This window comes from Struthio camelus, chromosome 3, assembly GCF_040807025.1.
Source record: "Struthio camelus isolate bStrCam1 chromosome 3, bStrCam1.hap1, whole genome shotgun sequence".
NCBI lineage: Eukaryota > Metazoa > Chordata > Aves > Struthioniformes > Struthionidae > Struthio > Struthio camelus.
This window is the reverse complement of record NC_090944.1, coordinates 47,188,646-47,204,918: the sequence shown is the minus strand read 5'-3', so window position 1 is coordinate 47,204,918 and position 16,273 is coordinate 47,188,646. Positions and strand designations below refer to the sequence as shown.

The following is a 16,273-nucleotide window of genomic DNA, read 5'->3' as shown; positions in this document are numbered from 1 at the left end:
GTTACTGATTTGTGTAGAATAAAGACCTTTCTCCATAATTATAGTATGGCTCATCTAGATCTACTTCTAAAGATATTAATGCAAACGTGGATGCCTTTGGCACTGAAAAGCAAGCCAAAAGTCCTACTGAAACTTCATTTTCACTGAGTCTTATTTTTTATATATAAATTATTTGACAGACTGCAAATATTTGGCTTACCTGATTAGACAAGAAATAGGTCTTTGCATTAGCTTAAATGCTAATGCCGTATGCATTCCTATCAAGCTAGTTACATTTTCTTCCATGTTCTGGGACCAGATATAGAGTTTGGGCTCCCCAGTATGTGGGAAACGTGGACCTGCTGCAGCAAGTCCAGCAAAGGGCCACAAAGATGACTAAGGGAGTGGAGCATCTGCCATATGAGGAGATGTTGAGAGAGCTGGGACTGTTCAGCCTGGAGAAGAGAAGGCTCGGGGGAGATCTAATCAAAGTTTATAAATTTCTGAAAGGAGGTTGTCAAGAGAACGGGGCCAGACTCTTCTCCGTGGTGCCCAGCAACAGGACAAGAGGCAACGGGCAGAAACTGAAACACAGGCAATTCTGTTTAAGCATAAGAAAATACTTCTTTCCTGTGAGGGTGACTGAGCACTGGAACAGGTTGTGCAAACTGGTTATAGAGTCTCCTTCCTTGAAGATATTCACAGCCTGAATGGACACGGTCCTGGGCAACGAGCGGTAGCTGACCCTGCATGAGCAGGGGGTTGGATCTCCAGAGCGACTTTTCTACCCCAACTAGTCTATGGTTCTGTGATATTCAGGGGTAATGTTCATACTTCCTCAAGTCAAATACTATGCCAGATATATAAATGCTAAGAAAACAGTAAGCTCCCTTTTTTCTAAATTCTGCACTCACCATTTCTATGGTCTGACCTCCAATATGCACCTTTTCTCAAATATAATTTGTGTTGAACATAGATAGGATATTTTGATGCCTTAAAAATATCATGAAGTGTTTGGAGAAGGGGTGGAGTGCTTCAGAAATGATCAAACAGTACACAAATAGCAGTGTATTTAAACCACTGGAAATACTTTAAGAAATCCTGCTACAAACTTCTCTTTGACGTTTCCAAAAAGTCATTGCATTTTGCATTTTAACAGTCAAAGTGAAAGCTCTCAGTAGTCGAAGCAAGATTTCCATCTGTTCATTATGCCATAAGTAGTGGCTGGAAAGAGCAGATGTTACACTGCCCCAGGCTTCATATTGGTTGTGCTATCCAATTGCATCTCTTCTATTAGAGAAAATATCTATAAACTCATGCAAGTATATTCAAATATATAAGTAAGTGCAGATATCTTGTTTTAAACTGCTGAAGCCACTTAGAAATCTTTAGTCTCTGGCAAAAGACATAGTATCTTTTCCAAAAAGGCACTGCAGTTGCTATAAATTACTCAAGCTTAATTCAGTAAGGTATCAAAGTATATACATGACTTAAAGCAGAAGAATAATCCTTTGGACCCAAGTTGGAATTCTCATATGTTAAATCCCTTATATAAATCAGCCTTTATTGAAGAAGTATTTTAAAATGTTATTAGACCCAGATATATAAACAAAACTGAAAAATTATTATGAAAAATTTTGATCTGAAATTATCAGCGAAGGATCCCTTTCTATTTTTGTTGCTGCAGTGCTTTCTTTTTTTTCCCAAACTTTCCCCTCCTTTTTTTGGAAAGTGCAGAAAACTACTATCTGAGCAATGAACATGTGAAAGTTCATTCTTAGGAAAATACGATATAAGTTGTATAAGCAAAAGTAGTTTTATGGGCTAAGTTTCAAAACACTACCTTAAAATACATGCAGAGAATGCAGGTGTGATTTGTACAACTAAATGGGAACCCTTATATTTTCCCAGTGCTGCTCTCATTTTAATACAGAAATCTCAGAGCTTGCCCGGAGAAACATTTCATGCCCAGATTTAGCAATCCAGCCAGGCTTCTTGGAAGGTATGGTTCCATTAATCACGGTGATTTTTAATAATGATGTTTATAGTATAGCATCTTTCATCCTGGAAGATCTATGGAGGGCGACTTTGTGACATTCCTGTTTTATTGCTTACCACTTTTCAAGTGCTGCTGTACTTACTTCTTTTTGATAATTCCCGTCGCTATTTAGCGCATTTAAAAGTGTTTTATTTTTAAAATGTGTTGGCATGCCCCTGCACAGGGGTAATCTCAGAATTGAGGTTTTCTGGCATATTTTGGGGCAAAATAAAATTTCTGAAAATCTGGGATAGCCACTATTAATCATTGAATTTTTAACAAGTGTTTAAAGATTCCACTCTTGAAGTGACAGGAAACATTCATGTGAAGCCAGATTCAAACGGTTTAAGCTGGGTAGGATGATTTAATGTGCACTCTAATGTATTTTATAGTGCTCTTTTTTTGATAGCAGGAATTGCTTTTTGTTTTAGTGTAAAGCCATTTAATTAAGTCTAGTTGTTGCATTTCAAAAGCTGATGGGCTTACAGAGGACCCTCTGTATTTTGAGAAGGCAGGGCATGACACACACCTTTAGCTACAGCTAAAGATTCATGAGGAATGAAGCTACTCGCTGTTTCCAGATGAGATGGATTTTTCTCTTGGTTCACTGTTTTTCTGATTTAGTCTACTCAGACGCTTGACCAATCCATCTGCTCAGTATCCTTCCCTCCCTCCGCCAAAAGCGTCCCAGTGCCAGGTCTCTAAGCAAGAACTAAAGAGACTGAAAAGAAAAAAAAAGTCTCAGATCATCTGTCTCAAGTCTGCACTCATCTCTTTTCAATGAATATAAAACTGAAGGTAATTTGAGATTGTTCTTTGGTCACAGTCACAGTTAAAGCAACTGGAGTGGTAACTCTGAAAAAAGAAGTAGAATAACTAAGAGAGATAGAATTACATTTTCAGGCTCCCCGAGTTTTACTTTTGGCTTAGGTGAGGTCAGTATCAGGTAACTGGCGAGCCAATGCACATTCATGAGAAGACATCGCAGCAATTCAATTTGCTGCGTATTGCACATCCGTAGGGAACTCTTTCTTCGGAGGAAAACTGTATCAAAATTTGCAGTATAGCTTTTTTTCCTCCTTAAATTTGACTTGAGCAGTAGCCAGGTGTGCATACCTCTGCATTTGTGGAAGTTTATATCTGATATATTTTTCCGTGCCTATGAACTAGTCTAGTGCTGATGTTTGCATCATGTCAAGAGCTGAGTATAAGAGCTTTGGCTCATGTCTGACTTTAATGAAATTTCATGAGTAGGATTTCTTTGTATAACACGCCTTATTCTGTATCGCAGTACTATGTCATGCAGGCACCTCCCCACCTGGGGGACTTGCATCCTTTTCACAGCGGAGAGCAGGCAGCTTGATGACGTGCACATGTAGGAAATTAATCTGACAACAACACGCAGTGCAAGATTTATGGAAAAGAAAGGTGATTTTATGTAACAAAATCTCTAAACAAGTTGATTTTACCTCGTCCTAGTCACATTCACATGCTTAAAAGCATCAGGAAGTACATGTCCAAGGAGTCTGGCCAGGAGTACCTGAGTGCAGCCCAGAGGCCAAAAGGGTGCTGGCTCTCACAGCCTCAGTGTGTCTCCTGGCTTCCTTGTGATCAGCGATGACAAGCTTGTTTTTATACAGGTCTTTCTTTAATACCTTTAAGAACCAACATCTATTCTGACTTGATCCTTTTGCCTCAGGATTTTGCATACTTCAGCCTCCATAGCTATTAGGTAAGTCAGCTGTCCATTTGTCTGTGTGTCCGTGTTTTGAATTTCTTCAGGCTGTATTCTGGCTTCCCATTGCACCAACAAGATAAGGACGGACATATATGATGGGCCGGGACCCTGTTGCTGTCTTCCTGTTGTCAAGGTGCAGGGTCCTCTGACAAGTGGCTGTGCTGTGGCCTAACCAAAGCTCAGGTCTGCTGCTCTTGATAGCAAGTTCCCCAAAGTTACTGCGGTCAGTTGTGTCCTTTGTTATGGATATATGCCATTCTTTTAACCCTTATTTTGCAGTTGCTTCTGGTGCTTTCACATTCATTTCATTTTCTTCTTCATTTATCCTAGTCTTTATATATCTGCTACAGGACTTGACACACACGCAGTGGAAAAGTCTAGGTAATGCTCAAGCCCAGTTCCTAACAATGTTGTTGTGTGAAGTACTTTAGGGCAAATATATAAATCCAAAATAAAATATAAATATTTTTGCTACTGTAAGAAATAAGATGCATTTCCATCAGTAGTAACTTGTGATTAATTATTTTACAGTCTTTATTTTACAGCCTTATGAAATAGGTGATAGTTAATTTAATCATCTATTGAAGTAGAGGAACCTGCTCTAATCAAGTTCTCTAGTGAGTGGTAGTTTTATTCCTTTAACAGCACTTCAAAAATGCATGAAAATTTAGGCAGGACATCGACCAAATATGTCTGTTTCTTTTTACTGCAATGCTCTCTAAACATCGTAACGTACCTTTGCTGTAGTTCTCCCACTGAATAGGATCTGTCTTGACCCTGCAACAAGAGTACTAATTTTAGTGTGGGAATCTTGGGAGAGAGGGAGAGTAAGTCTTTGGGAAATACTGTTTTGGTTAATCTTTAAAAGTGCTTTCAATGTAAAATTTCAGTAGGATGCAATTCTACTTCTTCAGTTTAAAGAGCAAGTAGTACTTAGTCCTGTGATACAAAGTGTGATGCAACGAAGTTTATGACAAATTAAGCTAAAAAATGGACCATCTTTTTCTAGTAATAATTGTTTATGCTCCTGCACGACCAAAACTTTCAGTTTAATGCCCTTTTTTGCATAAGAGAAACCCTTTATGTAAATGGTGCCTGACTCTAGACAGAGGATCTGCTTTTTGCTTGTCTGCTTACGTGCAATAACCAAACACAAAACCTGCCTTATCCAGCATCACTATTCCTCCACTTTGCTCTTTCCAAGAGTCCACAAATGTAGCAGTGCTTTTAGGGGAGCTAAGAAAAAGATAGATTTTGAACCATCTCCAGCCCTTTCTCCTCACTACATCTGCAAGGCCATGGTGTTGAAGAACCAAACCTGTTCTGCAGAGGGAAGAGCGAGCAGAGGGGTGTTGGAGCACCAGCACAAAGCGGGGCTGGGCACAAGACTTGCACCTCAGATGCTGTAGCACTGCTGTTGTGCTATAAAATAATAACTTGGACATCATTTGATGTTGCCTACATTTCGGAATTGCAGTGCTTGGAATTTAGGATGCGTTTTAGAATTGCATACTTCAGAATTGCAGTGCTGTTATTGTGCCATGAGTACGTATTTGTCTGAATGGTAATTTAAAGACAGACGTTTGTAGAATTGCATTTTTTTAAGGAGGATATGAATGAAGCAGGGGTCCGCTGCTGTAGTGCTAGGGCAGGTGCTAAATGCTGCTGACTCATCTTCCCTATCCCTGCTCCTGGTCTGGAGACGCATTGAGATCATCAGGGTACAGACTAGTTTGGAAACAGAAAATTGCTATGAAAAATACTTTTAACAAAGGAAAGGTTTTCTGCAGAGAAAATTAAAACAATGGTTGCCTGCAGGAAAAGAATGAGATTTAAATAGAGCCTTTCATGTGGCAAGCTGCGATGCTGACAGTTCTGTTAAGTTCTTTTGAAAATCTCTTCCTGTGAAGAATGTGATGTCTCTGACTTTCTGTTCCAATTCAGGAGAGAAATATAAAATTATCTGTAATTTAATGATACCTCTTCTGGGAAGGGATTTGCATCGTAGCACTGGCTAGAGCACCTTGAACTGATTTCTGTCCTGTGCAGCTGTGGCACATCAGACTATCGCCCAGACAGTGTGAGCAGTAGCATCTGTTAGAGCGTGCATGCAGCGCTTGCTTGAGTGTTTCTCAACTTGGCCACCTTCTGTCACCAAACATACAGGTAGCGAGTATCATGGAAATCTCTGTTCCCCTCTGTCAAATTGGGTTGAAATTAACCACGAGAGAAGAGATGCTAGGATGGTTGCATGATCTGATTACGGAAGTTTAATTTCTATATGAAAAAAATAGAAGTAGCTTGAGGGAGAGCAAGAAGAGAAGGTGTCCAGGTCATAATACCTGTCAGGAGGGAAAGTCCTGTCTTGAAAGCCTTAGCACAAAGAGGAGATAATAGTAGTGACCACTATACTTTACATCTGTTTTGAGCAGTGGGATGTATGGAAACCAGCAAACTTAAAGTGTATGGAGTAGGGAAGAATGAGATGATTTCCACATTGTCCTGGTACACTATAAATGGCTCTGGCTGGCAGCGTGGCTGACTGACGCACGAGGAAAGGGAGAGAATTCCAGTGTTGCTATCATTATGGCTTTGCTCCTTCTTAGGAATGAGTGTCAGCAACCACTTCTGATGTTTTTAAAGCTTTTTCAGCTCCAAGCCCACATGAACAAAGAAAATAGTCAAATAGGATTTTGGAAGCTCTGAAGCCTAAAAAGCAACCACTTGTTCCTTTAGGAAGGTTTCCAAAACAATGGCTGGCAGTAACAACAAATGATCCAAATATATTTCCAGAAAAATTCCTTAGCTGTAAAAGTAAGCATGGATTTTACTGATCATATGGTTTGAATTCAGGATGATGCCCAAACTTTTATAGCTCCCATTGGATTCTTTAGGGTATTCCCTGTTTGAGGTTCTTAAGAGCATATGGTTGGCAAAATGCTAGTACTATATACTTGGTATGGTTATGGAGCTGTGGACACTCTTCTCCAGCACGTTACATAAAGATATTATCTATAGAATTATTTGAAAGATTAATGTTGTTGTCACAGACAAATATAAATTTTTTTATAGATCAGGCAGACTAAATGAATACAGCCAAGACTGCTACACAAAGTATGTTATGAATCAGGAGTAGTATTAGAAACACTTTTTTCTGGCAACCACACATTATTCTGGTGAGCTGGTTCTTTTTAATCCATTCTCCGGTGTTTGCCTCAATGACAAATCTAAAGTTGCATGTTTGCTGTCACTCTAGTCTACATTTTTTGTCCCCAACAGAGAAAGAAAAGATGGCTTTGAATTTCTGTCCAGTTTGATTCGGATTCAAACTTCTGGTATGACTTTAAGCAAGAGACTAAGATCCAAGTATGCAAGAAGATGTGAGTGACAAAACAGGACTTAACCAGGGAAAGTAGTGATCTGGATTATCACTTTCTAGGGACTATTTTTATGTTTCATCAGCTACCACAGTGACAGATGCAAAACAGGCAGAAGAGAGGAATTTGCAACTACAAAACTCGCACCTGCTAGAACCCAGCAATCTTTCCACGATATTGAAGACAATATATTGCTCCCAGAAAAATGTGTTCCAGAGCAAGAAAATAGTTACAAATTCACTAGAAGAATTCACTAGGGCATTTGTTATGTATGGTTGCCACTGGGAGAAGGTGTTCCTGGTTTTCATTTATTTTCTTAGTTTTGGTAGTCTAGGGCTAGATCCTTTGTTTCTTCAAATGCTCTGATTAAGACAGTTGATGGCCCGTAGGTAGGTTCTCCCTTCAATTTATTTGTACCGCCTTTCAATATGAACATGTGTGTTAGCTATATGTTTCTCCATTTCCCCAGTTATTCCCTATGTATCCCTAAGTCAGAAGTATGTGCTGGGAAAATGTTGTCTCTGTTTTGGGCAAGTTGATAAGGTGTAATATGTTGAATGTGACTCATGTTTGCAGCACTGTTACCATATTAATTGCTCCTTGCTCTCATGACACTGTTTTTGGTGGACTCTGAAATTTGAGCCTGGTCCAACAGAAACGAGACCAAATGAGGCAGATTTTGTCTCAAAGCATTCAAGTACAAATTCCAGGTGTTCTGCTGACTCCCTGAAGAGAGCAACTTCAGCAACATAGGGAAGGCCAGTGAAGACTGTATTACTGCTGATGATCTCTGAGTAATGTACAGCCTTTTCTTAAGAGCCAGTATGACATGCCAGACTAAAACTGAGTCAAGAATGCAGCCTTGACAGACAGTGTATGTAGTGTTAAGCTATGATTGACCCTTCCTGTTGTGTCCTTGATTCCTGTGCCCTTGTCAAGGTCTTATGTTAGGTTCACCACAATATTCTCATATTGTCTATGGTATTAACTGCAGGTTTTAAGCTAGGAGGCAAAAGACGGAACCGAAATCCTGGTTCATATCTGCCAATATCGAGAGACCAAGCAGAGAAGTTGCTGAGAATTGACTATTAAGAATGAAAGTCAGGTTATTCTACGTGGCATTTTGAATCAGTAGCAGTTAGGTCTTGTAAGGAGGAAAGGAGTGAACTTTTTTACCCCTCCAAGAACAGTAATAGAGTGATAGAAGGTGCAGTGCAGTGGTGCACTCTTCCAGTTCTGCTAGTAACTGGATTTGAATATAATTATGCTAATTGCCTGCTTAAACTTGAGTTCTCTAAATTGTCCATACCATGTCAATTGATAGAACTTTGAGATGAGAATATAGACCACCTCCAGTAGTTGAAGACCGCATCTAGTGAAGTGCAAGATGGATGCTTGCAGGCAGATGCACCGGATGCAGTCCCTCTCTGCAGCAAGACTCGTTCCTGGAGGAGGGAGTACTGTAGACCTTATGTCGCATGGTGAAAGTACTGCCAGCCCTCCTTCTGGGAGGAGCTGTGCACCTCTGAGAGCAGATGGGTATCTTGTATAGGGTATCTTGTCCTCATGTTCTCCTATAATCTATTTCTTGTCCTGCCTGGAGCTGCTGGTGCTCAACTGCAGGCTTTTTGCCTTTAGCGTGTACCATGTAACAGTCAACCACAACCATTTAATTGTGTTTTTAAAATGGGTGATACTGTTTGTAGCAAATCGCAGTTACTTGCTTCTGGACCTTCTTGAATCAATATATGTCATCGGAGGAAATTCAATGAAGTGTATCTGTGCCATGTCTGTACAGAGTATTGATGAGAGATGTTAAGATTGTCACATGTTTTGGAAAGCTGTATGCTTTCTGTTTTCTCTTTGCATAATGTTTGAAAGATAATATGAATTATAACATAACAGTGCTCCATAGTTACTGGTGTTCCAGTGCTTTGGAAGACACAACAGGATTTGATGACTTCACATGGGCATGCGATAAAGTGATAAGCTTCCCTTCATCCAGTAATCTTTTGTTGACCATATCTGCCTATGAAGAGGTAGATTTCCAAACCAAAAACTTGTGATGACAAGATGGTGTGAGGTGCAAAAAGAGAGGAAATCTGTTTTCATGAGGGTTGATTGAAACAGTTTCACAGAATCACGGAATCACAGAATGGTTGAGGGTGGAAGGGACCTCGGGAGATCATCTAGTCCAACCCCCCTGCTCATGCAGGGTCAGCCAGAGCACGTTGCCCAGGACTGTGTCCAGATGGCTTTTGAATATCTCCAGAGAAGGAGACTCCACAACCTCTCTGCGCAACCTGTTCCAGTGCTCTGCCACCCTCACAGTGAAGAAGTTTTTCCTCAGGTTCAGGTGGAACTTCCTGTGGTTCAGGTTGTGCCCGTTGCCTCTCGTCCTGTCACTGGGCACCACGGAGAAGAGTCTGGCCCCATCTTCTTTAAACCTTCCCTTTAGATATTTATATGCATTGATGAGATCCCCCCTCAGTCTTCTCTTCTCCAGGCTGGACAGTCCCAGCTCCCTCAGCCTTTCCTCATAGGAGAGATTCTCTAGTGCCTTAATCGTCTTAGTAGCCCTTCACTGGACTTGCTCTAGGAGCTCCATGTCTCTCTTGTACTGGGAGCCCAACACTGGACATAGTACTCCAGTTTCCCTTTATCATGGAGAAATCACAAACCAAAAGCATCATTCAGAACTCTTAAGAGTAGAAGGTTATTGCAAAGTGATACAAAAAAGAAAGTGGATGAGTTGTTGGTTGTAAACAGCATTTTACATTTTGGTGCAAGTTTCTGTTACAAGTGACTGTGATGGTAAGACAAGGAAGTTGTAGAAGAATGGGTCTAAGAAAGTAGGTTAGAGAGTCCGTGGTGAAAGGGTGAAGAAATGCGTGGCTTTTATGATATGATCACTGCTTCCAGAACAAAGTATGGCACTTCTACAGCCAATTCCTAATTACAAGGGGATTTTATGTATTACCTCACCTATAAATTAGTGTTTTTGAGCAATGGGTGCAGCTGAGAATGTCATGGGTACCCAGTGACTAGACTTGATCGGACTTTTTTGAGGAAATAGACCTAAAACTTCATGAATCTTATGAGGTATCAGTGGTCTTGGGTACAACTGAAATCTCAGATTTTTGCCGTGGTGTCATATATAACACTTGCAATGAATAAGAATGTTGCTTAGCAGTTTTTCTGCTATTGTACCAAAATCTCTGAGATTGTCTGGGTTTCTTCCATTTTAATTAAATTAGCCAGCCACAATATCTTACTCAGAAAATTAGTTTGGATGGTGTGCCCAGTATAGAATGAAGGCACATTCTACAGGGACATTGATTTAATGTAATGCACAGGGAGTTTTGATAGGTGTCTACAGAAGTGATGGGGTAAGAAAATGGAGAAAAATCAAGTGCAGATGAGAAAATGGAACATTATATATGGCAAAATAAAATAACAGACATTGGCTTAATGACATCAAGAAACTCTTCTAACCAAGTTCCAGGATTCCAGAGTGTTAATCTCATTAGTTTCAAATTATTATCCAACTGTCAACTCCTGGATCCTTATGGAATCACAGAAAATCAAGTCAGATAGTAAATCAGGTTAGAAATCCGAATTAATTATTGAAAAGTAGCTCCAATTTCTTTTCCCATTTGAGCTCAGTTGTGATTTACTGTACTGAATTACTGACCAGCCAAATTTTTTTTTAAACAGTTCTGTGTCATAATGTTGCTGAAGAAGTCCAGATTTTTCCATAAAACCTGAAGATGTATTTATTTTCAGCAGGGATTACCATTCCTGCCAGTGGAATCCCAGCAGTTTTGGCTAATTGTAATAAGGCTGTAAATATGTGATTTCCATGGAAATTCATTTAGTCACAGGATTTTTTGTGCTTTTTTTATATTTTATATTTTTTTGTGCTTAGCATGGCCTGCCAAAAGAATGTATGATTTAAAGAAAAACTATATTCACATCAGAGTTGAGTATCTATAGTGAATTGCCCAGTATACATATGTATTGCTTTTCTGGATGAAGCAGAAACTGCTTGACAATATCTGTTGGATTTGTGCTGTTAACAGATAAACTCCTTTAGCACAAACAGGGCATGTGCTTTTGAGATCTTGCCCTATTAGACCTGTTAGGTAGTAAATTTTTATAGCAACACTCATGCAATTTTTTTAATTACAATCATATGGGTTTTTAGTCTGTACAACTTGCCATTACATTCACTTTAAGTTTAAAACACTTTTTTTAATAACTTTTTTGTAATGTTAATTCAGGGTGGAATACTATTTATGTGGTTATTTCCAGATTCAAACATGTATAGGCAGTTTTAGTGTCGACCCTAAATTTTCAGCTTTTAGGAGTTTAATTTTTTTCTATATGAGATTGACAGTATTCCAATTATGCAATTTTCTGTTGCTGACATGCTTTGATATTGAATTCAATCTTTACATAGTTTTGTCTAGAAATGTCCATGATTTTTTTAAGTGAATGTTTTAAAGTGCCATATGGGATAGCTGAGCAAGAAATCCAGAGAAAATGTTATTACGAGATCCTTCTACGGACTTGAGGATGCATAGCAAGAATATTAAATTGCTTATAATTAACTCTGCTTTTAAGGAGTAAGCTTATTAGTACAGCAGGTCCATTTTTTACTTGTTAGATGTTGGTATATTAGGAAAGGAGGAATTAAGAGTCTAGTGCCAGGAGTCTAGAGTTCCTATAATTTTGAGGACACTTAGGTGATCTGAGATGTGTTTGAGGTGCCTAATGCCTGTTGAAGTCAACACAGGCACCTAACTATACCGGAAAAATCCTGCTGTTTGCTCCCTGGTAGCCCAGCCTTGATATGCAATGGGACCAAGGCACCAGGGTAGCATAGTCACAAAATCAGAATCAGAATGGTTTAGATTGGAAGGGACCTCTGGAGATCATCTAGTCCAACCTCCCTGCTCAAGCAGGGCCCTCTAGAGCAGATTTCCCAGGATCACGTCCAGGCAGGTTTTGAATATCTCCAGGGAAGGAGACTCCACTGCTTCTCTGGGCAACCTGTTCCAGTGCTCTGTCACCCTCACAGGAAAGAAGATTTTCCTCAGGTTCAGATGGAACTTCCTGTGGTTCAGTTTCTGCCCATTGCCTCTTGTCCTGTCGCTGGGCACCACGGAGAAGAGACTGGCCCCATCCTCTCGACACTCCCCCTTCAGATATTTACACACATTGATGAGATCCCCTCTCAATCTTCTCTTCTCCAGGCTGAACAGGCCCAGCTCTTGCAATCTTTCTTCATAGGAGAGATGCTCCAGCCCTCTAATCATCTTGGTAGCCCTCCGCTGGACTCTCTCCAGGAGTGCCATGTCTCTCTTGTACTGGGGAGCCCAGAACTGGACCCAGTACTCCAGGTGAGGCCTCCCCAGGGCTGAGGAGAGGGGCAGGATCACCTCCCTCCACCTGCTGGCAACACTCTGCCTCATGCACCCCAGGATCCCATTGGCCTTCTTGGCCACAAGGGCACACTGCTGGCTCATGTTTAACTTGTTGTCCACCAGCACTCCCAGGTCCTTCTCGGCAGAGCTACTTTCCAACAAGTAGGAAACCCCCAGCCTGTCCTGCTGCATGGGATTATTCCTCCCTAGGTGCCAGACCCTGCCCTTGCCTTTGTTGAACTTCATGAGGTTCCTCTCCGCCCACCTCTCCAGCCTGTCCAGGTCCCTCTGAAGGGCAGCACAGTCTTCTGGTGTGTTAGCCTCTCCCCCCAGTTTAGTATCATCAGCAAACTTGCTGAGGGTGCACTCTGTCCCTTCCTCCAGGTCATTGATGAATATATTGAACAAGACTGGACCCAGGACTGACCCCTGGGGGACACCACTAGCCACAGGCCTCCAACTTGACTCTGCACCACTGACCACGACCCTCTGAGCTCGGCCATCCAGCCAGTTCTCAATCCACCTCACTGTCCACTCGTCTAGCCCACACTTCCTGAGCTTACCTAGGAGGATGTGATGGGAGACAGTGTCCAAAGCCTTGCTGAAGTCCAGGTCGACAACATCCACTGCTCTGCCCTCATCTACCCAGCCAGTCATTCCGTCATAGAAGGCTATCAGATTGGTCAAGCATGATTTCCCTTTGCTGAATCCATGCTGACCACTCCTGATCACCTTCCTGTCCTCCACATGCTTAGTGAGGACCTCCAGGAGGAGCTGTTCCATCACCTTTCCCGGGAGGGAGGTGAGGCTGACAGGCCTGTAGTTTCCTGGCTCCTCCTTCTTGCCCTTTTGGAAGACTGGCGTGACATTGGCTTTCTTCCAGTCCTCAGGCACCTCTCCTGATCTCCAGGACCTTTCCAAGATGATGGAGAGTGGCCTAGCGATAACATCCGCCAGCTCTCTCAGCCCTCGTGGGTGCATCCCATCGGGGCCCATGGATTTATGGATGTCAGGTTTGGACAAAAGATCTCTAACCTGATCCTCCTCCACCAAGGGAAAGTCTTCCTTTCTCCAGACTTCCTCTCTTGTCTCCAAGGTCTGGAATTCCTGAGGGCTGGCCTTAGCAGTGAAGACTGAAGCAAAGAAGACATTTAGCAACTCTGCCTTCTCTGTATCTTTTGTCACCAGGGCACCTGCCCCATTCAGCAGCGGGCCCACGTTTTCCCTAGTCTTCCTTTTGCTATTGATGTATTGGAAGAAGGCCTTCTTGTTGTCCTTGACATCCCTTGCCAGATTTAATTCCAGCTGGGCCTGAGCCTTCCTTGTCGCATCCCTGCACACCCTGACAACGTCCCTATATTCCTCCCACGTGGCCTGTCCCCTTTTCCATATTCTGTGTACTTCCTTCTTCTGCTGGAGTTTTGCCAGGAGTTCCTTGCTCATCCCGGCAGGTCTCCTGCCCGCTTTGCTGGACTTCTTCCTCAGAGGGATGCACCGCTCTTTAGCCTGGAGGAGGTGATGCTTGAATATTAACCAGCTTTCTTGGACCTCCGCTTCCTTCTAGCGCCCTACTCCATGAGATTCCCCTAAGTAGGTTCCTGAAGAGGCCCAAGTTAGCTCTCCTGAAGTCCAGGGTTGCAATCCTACTCATTGCCCTGCTCCCTCCTCGTAGGATCCTGAACTCCACCATCTCGTTAGTCCTGTAAATGCTGTTGCCTGCAGTAGCTGTGGAGCATCATTTGGGAGCAGGTTCATTAAACTGGCCAAATAGTCTCTCACTGAAAACTTTTATATGCAAGTTTCTCTTTTATATGCAAGTTTCTCTTTTACTTTGATTCTGTGGTCACTATTGGTGCATACAAATAAGCAAATTGTTTTCAAGAAACGTTACAGATATTTCGTATGAGACTTACCTCAGGCTTAATCAAGAGTTACTTGCCCAGGCTGTTGAACTGACTTTGATAATCATGTCAGTTAAATCATATAAATGGTTCATCTGATGCAGCTGCCCCTTATGTTTTCAAAATATAGCATATACAAAAGATTGCAAAGTGTGATAGGACATGTCAGCTTGAATTATTTCGTTAGCTAGGTGGATGAAAAACATTGAAATGGATGATAACATTGACTGTAAGCATACTATTTAAGAAACGTGTAGAATTAGTTTCAGAAAATCAGTTTTGAGAGTCCAGTCAAAGAGTAGATGTAACAGATTTAGATAGGCTAGTTTCTATATACACCCAAAGATGTAGTATATGTTAACTAACTGAAACAAAATTCAAATTTATAGCTGTCATTTTCCTTCCTTTGTTTGTTCTCACATTTTTATTGCTTGTCTAGATTAACTGTTTCTGCTAAATGCTTTTTTTGTGGTAAGAAGAATGATCGAGCAGGTTAGTGTGAGTGATATCATGCTGCTGACCTGCATAATGATGTTAAAATAAAATCCACATTCTGAAGGTGTTACTTTTCATTACCTTCTCTGTGAGTTGAAATTTTTTTGCTCATTAGCTGATTGCTCGTGAAGACTTCTGCAGAGATGTCTGCAAAGCGATGAAGGCCTTACCCCACAATCTTTTATTCTTAACTTAGAAGCCAGTAAGGCATATCAGTAGTCTAATTATGCCTTCTAGTGAATTTATATGAATACAAAGATACAGAATGTAACAGAAACATGTAACTATATGTATAAGTCATATTACACTTGAATTCAGAGAGTGACTGCAAAGGTTAGTAAGTTTTTCATGTACAGTTATGTATTATTTTTAATATAAACATACAATTTTTTGTCATTCTAGGTATGGCATGAACTGCCTCATTCAGTTTGAGGATTTCGCTAATGCTAATGCATTCCGCCTTCTGAATAAGTACCGTAACAAGTATTGCACTTTCAATGATGACATTCAAGGTAACACGTTCTCTTTTTTCTATTGTTATGCTTACCAGCCAGAAAAACGAGTCTCAGTTGCTGTACCAGAGGATGTGAATGACTTTCTCATATAAATTATAACTTCAGATCTTTGGGCAAATGTCAAAGTTTAAGCCTGGACTGTACTTCCTTCAGTTTTCTTTGCCACTACAGTGACAACTGCTCTGTTGTTTTCCCATGCTTCAGAGCTTTCTTGATGAATGTCAAACTTTATTTTAGTTCTTAAACTGGCAACTCAGTTAAATATCCCTCTAATTTCTGTTGAAGTCTCAGGGCTGCGTTTAATTTTAGGTGGAAATTATCCCCTTGACTCTGCTTTCCCATCTGAATCATTTGTGGCAGCTGGCATACAGGAAAGATCCAGGAGGAGAAAAGTCGGCAGCAGAAGAAAGAGCGTGCCTCATGCTCTGCGGTGGCTTTGAGGACTTTGTCTGAGGCTGCAAGCGAGAGGGATGCCCTCAGGGCTTAGTCTAGATGGGCATCATATCCCTTCGCTCCCGGGGAGAAAGAGATGAACAGGATGGAAACAGCTGATGCTACTTCTTTGGGTTGCCTTGTTTCCTTATTTTTTACAGGAAAAGAGTACCAGGAAATAGCTTTCTGTAGGGCAATGTGGACACAGGCTTGCGTGCTTGCAAGGAAGCTGAAGTCAGAAGAACTGGAGGAGGGAACCGAGGCCCTTGCACTCAGTCGCCCCTTACCCCTGCATGTTTTTATAGGTGGTGGAGACCCTCAGCGCTGACAATATCAGATATGGGAGTTTAGCTCCCTTCGTTTCTAATG

At 41.3% G+C, this 16,273-nt stretch overlaps 1 protein-coding gene across 1 annotated transcript in view; it reads left to right on the top strand.

Annotated features, from left to right (window-relative positions):
- ME1 (malic enzyme 1) overlaps positions 1 to 16,273 on the top strand; it is a 196,668-nt gene that overhangs the window by 140,792 nt on the left and 39,603 nt on the right. Inside the window, exon 7 of the mRNA XM_068937655.1 lies at positions 15,360 to 15,469. Coding sequence (XP_068793756.1) covers positions 15,360 to 15,469 — 110 coding nt within the window. The remainder of the gene's footprint in view (positions 1 to 15,359; positions 15,470 to 16,273) is intronic.